General features: G+C 39.8%; 1 protein-coding gene across 1 annotated transcript; it reads left to right on the top strand.

The window, feature by feature from the left end:
• The first annotated feature begins 5,639 nt into the window (after positions 1-5,639).
• LOC103721637 (Sec14p-like phosphatidylinositol transfer family protein) lies at positions 5,640-9,013 on the top strand. Its single transcript, XM_008811922.4, has 7 exons — positions 5,640-5,974; positions 6,105-6,222; positions 6,555-6,643; positions 6,793-6,839; positions 6,938-7,026; positions 7,872-8,005; positions 8,083-9,013. Exons 1-7 carry the CDS (start codon positions 5,879-5,881, stop codon positions 8,770-8,772), a joined length of 1,263 nt encoding a protein of 420 aa, XP_008810144.1. The 5' UTR covers positions 5,640-5,878; the 3' UTR covers positions 8,773-9,013.
• The last annotated feature ends 1,136 nt before the right edge of the window (positions 9,014-10,149 follow it).

The raw sequence follows: 10,149 nt of genomic DNA, 5'->3' as shown, positions 1-10,149 counted from the left end.
ACTACTTGATCCAATGCATACTTCTTTTGGGAACGACTCAACATTTTGATAGCTTAGACACAATTATGACACTATTGAAAATTTATTGGATCAATTATATTTATTCAGCATTTTATATTATAGGACATTTCTGATTTTCATGCTCAAAGTCATTTTAATGATCATACTAAGCAATCAACCAAAAACTTCCTATCCTTTATAAATAGTGCTAATCAACTTTACATACAAAATATGGCATGAATATATGAATAATTAATCATTAAGAACATGATAATGAGTATGTAATACTTTGTTTGCACATAAACAAATTAAATGATGACAAACAAATTAAACATAGACTATGCAAAATAAATAAAATTAAGCATGCTGTTACGTATAGGTCCCTATATGCTTTATTCTATTACAGATTACTTCTTTCTACTTCAGATGAACTCAAGCCAAATCGGTTCACAGCAGCCCAATTAAATCAATAATGTGTCTATTTTAATCTAATTTGATAGAATTAATCATGTATTACGTATAGACACAAATAAAACTATAATTAACTCCTAAATTAGCTTAATTAAGATTAGTCCTGTGAATGAATGTGAACCATAGTGAACCAGCCTAAATTTGGTTTGGTTCACCCAATTGAGCTAATGGGTTAGGATGTATTGGGTCCGGCCAGAGGTCTTTATTAGAGATACCCAGCATCATGTATGCGGATCCGGGTTTATGGGGTCGAAACCTAAAACCCGAACCTGCATAATCTTTCTTCCTCGCTCCTGTTTTGATTGGAGGCGGTGAAGGGAGTGGAAACAGGATGCCCCCTTCCCGCGCTAATCTCCACCGGTGGTCCACCGGTCGGTCGTCAACCGACGTCGATCAGAGTGGACCGTCGATTTGTCGGCGATTGGGAGGTTAGACGGGAGATCGATGGAGAAAAGGAGAAACGGAGAAGCCAGAGGCCAATCCATTTTGCTGTTTCCCTCGGAGATGATGCCGCCGGCCGACGTGCCTCGGTACCTCCTCAGGAGCAGCTGCCTATAGGCGCAGCGAGCCAAAAGGCAGGTCGCCAACATGGATTTGGTCGGGGACAGACGTCGTGACCTTTCGCTGCCTCAATGGGAGATGCTAGCGGCCGATCTACTTCCATGGTTCTCTGAGAAGGGACACCATTGGTCGGCCTGCTCGTTGGCCGCCGGATGCGGACCGTAGGTCCGTCCCCTTCCATAGGAGAAGGACGACGATGGGAGATCCGCCACCGTCCTACCTCTCTACCTAGCTCTCTCCCCCTTTCTCTTGCCCTCTTTTCTTTTATTTAATTTTCAATCTGTTTTAAGATCCGTTGCAGGCCTCCTTTACCATGGCCATGCAGCCTGGGAACGACTTCTTTGGTAACGGTGGCTTCAGTCCCTGGCAACTGGCTAGGATGGCTAGTCACGCAGTCTCAGGTCTATTTCCATAGGATCTTGAAGGGCAATTAATTTAAGAAAATAAAACGCTTCGATACACTTGTCTGATAACCCCATCTTGATACCATAATATTAAACTATACTGGCAGTATAACTTATATAAAGAGGAAGCCATTGACGTGATCTTGGTCTCTGAAACCAGCCCAACCACTAAAAGATTCAGATATGTTCACCCATACCTAGGAGTAGCATGTTGAATTTTTAAATCCAACTCCGAGTATTTCCGGTAGGAAGAATTTCGCAAGCACTCAAGATTGAGCTGGAGACCAAGTCCGTAGAATATCCGTCCCTCACCCATCATAAATAATTATGAAGATTAATATGAACATTATCTCCGCTATGGTTATATAGAAATTATCTATCATAATTATTATAAAATATATTCCATCACTGTATTAGAGGCTTAATGTTGAATTAGAGTCCAAATCAAGTAAAAAAAATTGAAACCAGTACCTTAGTATGGGCCACATCTAGATGGGTTTAAATGGGAAACCCGACATGTGGATTGGGCCACATCCAGATCGATGGGTTTAAATGGGAAATCCTGGCATGTGCATGTTTGACTAGTTTATCAGCTAAATGGCACGGTGAAGCATGGCAATGTAGTCGACTATGAGCTGACTGATTCCAAAATTAATTCATATTAGAAAAGACCACAAAAAATCTCAAGGGAGACAGTAGCATGTGCAGCCGATATTAATAAACTATCGTACTTAAAGAATAACGCTAGCATCCTTACTCAAAAGCATTGCAAGATTAGTGGGATGATGAAGCTGATCTCATTGGTCATCATCCCTCACGGCAATGATGATGTTGGGCATTAACCTAACCACCAACTCCAACCCTCGCCTACTAATTTGAATTCGAAAAGGCGAAGAATAAAATCAAAGTGATTCACCTAATAAAGTGGGCGTCGTGATCCCTCTCTCCTCAGGCGTTATTTCAAATTTTGAACTCCGAGGGTTATGTTATATCAGAGAATACAAAAAAAAAAAAAAAGTAAAAGGTTGGTAGTAAAGAACTCCCCCATCCCTCACCCTTTTACTCGAGTCCACAGGCCTCCTGAAGGCATATTCAAAGCCAATCCAGCCTGACAGCATCACACTAAGAACAATTTTAATACTTCTTAGAATACTGCACACAAACACAAACACAGAGAAAAGAATCTCTCACCTTCCTGATCCCTACAAAAGAACCAAACGCTCACTAAACTCCAACTGAGGGGAGGTTTTATATTAACAGGGCTTGGAAGAGCTCAATCCCGGGCCTTGGGAACATGGAAGGGGCCTTAAGCCTACACTGGGAAGTCCTCTCTTAACAGGTTAGGGACGACTTGCCACTTTTTTCTGGACCTATTATTCTATTGCAGCATCCAGACCAGTCTCATGGAGTTCTTTTGCAGTTTTGACTATGGTCTCTTTGGAGCTGGTAAATAAAAACTCGAGGCCAGACCGCCATTTCGCTTCCGGACGAGAAGCGCTTTCCACGGTTACTATTATAGACGTTTTTCTTTAGTTGAGAGAAAATTATAACTAGTTGGAGTTTGAGAAACGGAGGCAGCAGGCTGACAGTGGCATTAATTACTTTAGCCTCGCAGGGGGTGATGGTTGTCAATAAAGAAACGGTCCCAAGCTTGGACATCTGGAGAATGTCTGTGGACTTTCTGTGCTCTTGTTTGGACGATCAGGGCCCTCTAATAATGATGTTAAGACACCAAGAGGGGATCGGTCATTTTCTATTAATTGCATTCTCACAAACAAACTAGGCCAATTATGGGATACATGTAAATTGGTGCCTGATTGCTTTCATTTTCGGCAGGGTGCAAACATATGATACATCTACAATATAATCTGATTAGAGATAAATCCTTTTGTGAATGATACATCTTGGAACCTACCATAGCCGACGAGACAGGCAAACATTTGGTCGCGTCAAGACGCATGCCTGCTGGAGTTTTCTCTATATACAAGTGAAAATAAACACGTCCATGGATGCCAGAGTACCTTCTAAAATCTTTAGAGAATGGTACGAAATATGTAGGTTGAGATTCCATCCTCATCATGTTGGAGGTGTGAATGAGCTTAACATGAGTAAACTAAGTCTAGCTCAAAGCTCCTCACATTTTATCAAGCTGCGGAGCCCTAGCTAATTTATTTAATTTTAAATTGAACATGAAATATTTGCAAACAACCTATTTTAGGGATCTGTTATATATTGATTGTTATATTTGAAATACTTTCTATTTCATATAATTTTTATTATTGGTTTATATTATAGATTTTTTTTAGTCTAAAATAATATATAAAATATTTTTATATAACTAATAATAAATAAAAAAATATAACAGATGGCTCTAGCTTAGTCTTAGTCTAGCTTACCTTGTTTGTTTGATGGCTCACAAATGACTCTCATTTGACAACTATACTGTCAAAGTAATCTATGGTCTATGAACTCCTATCCAAATCAAAAAAATCTACCTATATATATATATATATATATATATATATATATATATATATATATTCTATGTATCAATCCTTACATCTTCTACAACTGGTGGAGTAATAGCCAATTTTGGTATGTTGGGAGATATCATCTCCTATATTGCATTTGTGGGTAAAAGAGTAATTGAAAAAACATTGAATAAGACACTCCTACTGGACTATCAAATGCCGTCACATCAATCACACTTATTCTTTATAAGAGTATGCATGTCCATTAGAATCATTGGCAACCCTTTTTTGGTGAGGGGAAGAATTCTAGAAAAAAAAATTTCAACATTAGGGTCCTGTCCATAACAGGATGAATGAGCAAGTGTACTTCGTCTTTCGAGTTTTTACTTCTTGCAACCCCTCTTTGAGATTGGAAGAATCTGACGGAGGACCCATTGACAAAGATGGAAGCTATGGGGGTCACTGATGCAAGCCTTAACCCACAAGATCCGAGTTTTAATAAACCCAAGACATTTTAAAGTGTGAAAGAGAAATTATCGGTTCACGCTGTCATAGGCTTTCCGAATATCTACTTTGAGGCAGGCCTTGGCAATACCAGATGAAAGATGAAAGTTTCGAACCAGCTTATTGGCAATAAAGATAGAACTTCAAGCTCTGCGTTTAGTGTTTTAATATCATCTTCATCTAATATAGGAAAACTCGCCGGAAAGGACAGCTCTCTAAAAGTCTGGAAATGTAACTCCTTAAACTAACAAAAGATAGCCGAGCACAGAACCTCTTCTTCTTTATCGAATACCTAATTGATTGAGAGACAAATGAGATAGATTCTATTAAGCACAAGTGCTTGCCTTTCATTACCATTGATGTGCTTCTTTCTCGAGATTTGTCTTTGACTATAGTAACTATATGCAGAACAAAGTGAAAACGATCATATAAAATATAGATAAATAAATAGACACACACACACACACACACATATATATATATATAAAGGTCATATATTGTACATGTTTTGAAAAACATTTGATTTAATAACATAGTTATGATTTTCAATGGATGTTTGGTAATCTAATTCAGCTAAGTTTCCAAGAATTCCTTATAAAAGTATTTCATATAGGTATCAGTTAACATTTAATACCTACATTATATATATATATATATATATATATATATATATATATATATATATATATATATATATATAATTTAGTTATTTTTATATTTGCTTTAACTCACCAGAGTCCCTGCGGCTCCTCCGACATACGAAAAAACATTGACCCCTTGCGGTTCAACTATCAGCAGGAATGCCATTCATGGGGTCCACATGGACTTGGACTCAGAAGGCGAAGTGAAATTAACGAATTTGGCCATTATATCACAACATCACGAGACTAATCATAGCCGTGTGATGCGATAATCCTCTCTATTTGCCTTCTTAGAAACAAAACGGCAAGCAAATGAAGTGTTAAAGGATGAATGGCGGTTGTTATCTTTAAACAAAAAGGATGGATGATTGGATGGTGGTCCATAAAACGAAATCGATCAAAATAAAAATAAAACTGGAGAAAGTAACAGACAAACGTTAACGGTAACGGGTCTATTTTTGCCGTCAGCAAATGACGATAGTACTGTGTGCCACTGCCAGTCTGCCACTTGGGTTAAGGCCCTACTGCCACATAACGGCTTCCGTCAGCCCCCCGTTTTAAATACCTCCCACCCTCACTTCTGTCCACTCTCTCTCCCTATCCCTCCTACTTCAAGCATCGTCGTTTCTTAGCTCCAGCTCCCCTTCTCTCTCTCTCTCTCTCTCTCTCTCTCTCTCTCTCTTTCTCTTTCTCTCTCTCTCGAGTAGTGTCGTTTCTGAGTTCCAGGCGACCCTGCTCTTTCTCCTGATGGAGGAATAGCAGATCTTGGGTCAGTGTTAAAACTCTACTTATTGTTGTTGTGATAGCTTTCTTTGGAGGGAGATAGATGGGAACGGAGAGGAAGGAGGCCATGGCCAAGAGAGAACGAATCGAGGCAGTTCTCAATATATTAAAGAAACAAGCTCCTCTAACGGTGAAACAGGTGCAAAATTTTGAGTCATTCTTCTTGCTTGTTTATACTTTTTTTTTTTGGGATAAAGCTTTAGAATGTTTGTTTGTTTTTTTTTTTTTATTTATCCTCTTCTAATTTGGCTTGTGTTGGGTTTTGGCAGGAGAAGTTCTGCAACGATGCATGTGTGGAACGGTTTCTGAGAGCCAAAGGAGACAATGTGAAGAAGGCTGCCAAGCATCTGAGAACAGTACTTAGTTGGAGAGAAAGCATTGGAGCTGGTAGATTCTCCTTCCTTTTCTTTTTTCTTTTTTTTTTTGCGCTAAATTACTTATAAATGAAGAAAGAATATAGCCTTATTTTTTATTAAAATGCCTTAGAATAGCTTTCTCGGATTTGCTATTAGCTTCTTTTGAATTTATTCGTTTTTGCAGATGCTGTTTTGGGAATCTTCTTTTTTTTCTTGTTTTCTTTATCACTTTTCGTTGTCTTCTTGTCCCAAAGCGATGATTGAAGCAATGAATTTTTTCAAAAAACATTTTCTTTTGTAAATAAGGGAACTCCTTTTCTTTTATTCTGAAGACTTTACTTTTTTTTTAATAATAAAAAACAGAGCATTTAATAGCTGATGAGTTCTCCGCGGAGCTGGCTGAAGGCGTGGCGTACGTGGCAGGTCACGACGACGAGGCCAGGCCTGTCGTGGTACATCCCAACTCCATCCAACGGCTTCCATTTTTAAGTCTTTTCGTGAACAGAGAACCGGGCAATAACTTGAATCCTATTAGCCGCTTCAACTCTATTACTTGTTTTCTTTTACTCTTATTTTCTTTGCTAATATATATTTTTTCCAGGTTTTTCGCATAAAGCAAGATTATCTAAAATTCCGTTCTCAAAAGATGTGAGAGCCAAACCCCTGCATACATTTCCAGCTAACTATTTTTGTTCCTTTCTTTCCTTTTTATCTCTTTCTTTACCGCTCTCCCCTCTTCTTTTCAGGCTTGTGCGCTTGTTGGTTTTCACGTTGGAAGTGGCCATTTCATCCATGTCCAGATTTGTGGGCCAATTCGTCCTCCTCTTTGATGCCAGTAAACCATCATAACCCATTCTTTTAAATAAATAGAAATGAGGTGACAGAAAATGCTGAAAATGAATACATCATATTTTGTCCGTGATTACCAAAGTTTGCATTTGAAAAAGCAATAAAAGAAATGGAAGCTTTCACCGAACTCTATAGTTTGTTCATGCATCCATCCTCAGGCCTTTTTTTTTAAAAAAAGTTGGTGTGTATGCAGAGGATTTTTGAATTTACGGACCATTATTTTTTTTAAGGTAAACAACTTGCATCTTATTTTTTGTCAATTTGTTTCTTCAGACTTGGTTGTTGACTAAAATATCACAATAATTAGTGTTAATTAATTAAGCTGGGTTCCACCCAAATTTAAATGCATATATACTTCGGATACACAAATGAGAGAATTTGGATACATCAGTTGAGGCATGTGCAGAATGCCAGTGGCTTAGTTACTGGACGGTGGGTGAGGGGGTCAGCAGCACTCCAACCGTGCAGCAGAACCCTGTCTCGCACCCACCCAGTTCCAACCCTGGCCAAATTTGTCCCAAAATATACGGATTCCGAGAACCCTTCTTCAAATATGTCATCACTGTATTTGTCTGCAGAGTGGGGGAGATTCTGTGCTGCGGTCCCCAGCCAAACACTAGCAAATTTCAAACCAACCATTCGACACTCTCTCGATGCTATCTACGAGCTTTGTTTATTCTGTTTCCCGCTCTAATCTTCAAATAAATCAATCCATTAATTAGTAATAATCTAAGACAGACAGAAAGAGATATCTTTAGTTGCAGAGTGAGCGAATTTTAGCTTTAGGACTATTATTGAGTTGAATGTAATGCGGCGTGCACAAATGGGCAGGCTTTTTCAGATCAGGCTCGGCTTTCCTCAACTTGTTCATGGGCATTTTGAAGGTTATCTCAGACTACTACCCTGGTCGGCTCCACAAGGCTTTCGTGATCGACCCCCCTTCCTTCTTTGCCTATCTCTGGAAGGTAACATATCTACTTGAATGCCTCCAGGCTAATATTAATGAGAGAGACCTGAAAGCGTTGTGTTGTAATTCTTGCAGGGCATCCGTCCATTTGTGGAGCTTTCAGCGGCCACCACTCTGGTATCCTCCCTTGACTTCGAGGACTCGCTGGAGGACAACAATACGTTCGCGTCGTACCCGAGGGCCACCTCCCTTCGTTTCGACCCGGCCACCACCAAGTTCGGCGGCGGATCCACGTCGTCGCGCTTCTCCTTCACCGTCTCCCACTTGGATTCCCTCAAGCCTTGGTACCTCTCCACCACCACTACGCGAACGGTGGTTCCCACTGCCAGCCCCTCATTGATTGGTGCTTCGCCGCTCAATGCTCGATCCTTCTCCTTCGCCTCCCCGGCGGCGAGATCGACTCCAAATAGAGGGAGAGGCATGGATTCCATCAGCAGGAGCATACCATCCACTCCCTCTTCATGCCCACCGCCAAATCGTAAACAGCAGCCGCAGCAGCAGCAGCAGCAGCCGAGGACACCGAGGCCGTCGTTCTTGCAGTCTCCAGCAATGCTCTTCTCCTTTAAGAAGGAGGGGCAGGCGAGCAGAGGAGGGCGAGAGAGGGAGTCATTCCTGCCATTCCTCAGGTTCTACCGGAGGCCATACGACGAGATGATATATCGTGCAAAGATGCGACCTCCCCTAGGTGGCCTCATCTCCATTGTTTCCCCACACAAGCAGCAGCAGAACCGCAAACCCGTTGCCCAACATCACCAAAGGATCTAAGATCCTTAATTGCATGTACTCATCATCGTCGTCGTAAACTACATTAGTAGTATTATCAGTGAGCAGCAATATTAGACACAATAGCAGCTGTGATATTCGTAAAGGATGTAAAATAATGGTGTGGTTTAGGTTTTAATAAATTCTAGCATTACGTAGAACGCAGATGGAGTGGATGGATTATTCTCATTAAAAGAAGAAATCATGTTGACTTACCTTGCTATTGCACAATAATTATAGTGTCCTTTTCTTTACTTGGTCATGGTGAACTCACGTGCTGTACCTATCTGGCTGATATTGGGCTCTGGCGCCTATGTCTTGGATTTTTTGCTGGATGCACCGATTGCTGTCGCCCATTGCCAGAGAACTCTAGGAGGCAGTAGGAGATGGTACTGTACTATATATGTACATGTGGCCTTTAATCAATATTCACCGTAAAGGCTATCAAACCAGCCTGCTGGGTTGCCAACCTTGCAACTAGTGAAGATGGATTCTTTTTTTTTTTTTATTTCTGGGCTCGTGTCTAGATCGGCTAGGATCTATATATGCCGAATGTAGCCAGGGGTACTACCTCTCCCTTTCCTTACGGGAAAAGCACCAATGTAACCACTCATCATCTCGTCGACAACCAGCTGTAATATAGCAAAAATATATAGTCCTTTCACTGTTCATCTAAGTAAACGATATACTTCAAACAAAAAATATAAATTAAAATGATCACATATCACTTCACACACACGCACACACACATATATGAGCATTAAAACCTTTGGCATACCTTAAAGCAAGGTTTCAACAACAACAGGATCGCACTAAAATGGAAGCCTTCCAAAATCATTATTTATCATATAATAAAAATAAACAAGTTATTGAGAACAAGATAATTATAGTTGACAGGAATATCAAATAATAATGTTCTTAGTCCTATCATAAGAAAATATTACTTTCTAAATTGGTATTGAAATTTAAATTAAAAAATAAATTAATTGATAAATAATGAAAATGTCAAATAGCTACACAATGGTTGCTTACCCTGTTTCCCTTAACTAGAAACTTAATATAAACCTTATCTAGACAATGGCTACTAGACATTATGTAATTGTAAGATGACTATTAAGTTGAAGGAAATCATTATAAGATAACCATACGATTAGCTATACTTTATGGCAGAAAATGTTGGATGGTTGGTAGATATTTAAAAAGAAAATGGAGAAAGGCTTTCGGTAAGCCATTATAAGCTATTCTAAGCTACAAGAGGCCAATTGAGGCACTCTGAAGCTCTTCAAAAAGTCCGGCAAACTTAGCCATCGGAGGGCCTTGGCCGGAAGCCCTGACCAAGACTTTGTGCAGGTACCCCAGACCGTAGGAGGTGGCATCATT

Source organism: Phoenix dactylifera, chromosome 7, assembly GCF_051530095.1.
Source record: "Phoenix dactylifera cultivar Ajwa chromosome 7, Ajwa_hap1_PhDact_Kaust_v1.1, whole genome shotgun sequence".
Classification (NCBI taxonomy): Eukaryota; Viridiplantae; Streptophyta; class Magnoliopsida; order Arecales; family Arecaceae; genus Phoenix; species Phoenix dactylifera.
This window is presented reverse-complemented; position numbering and strand designations above follow the sequence as displayed.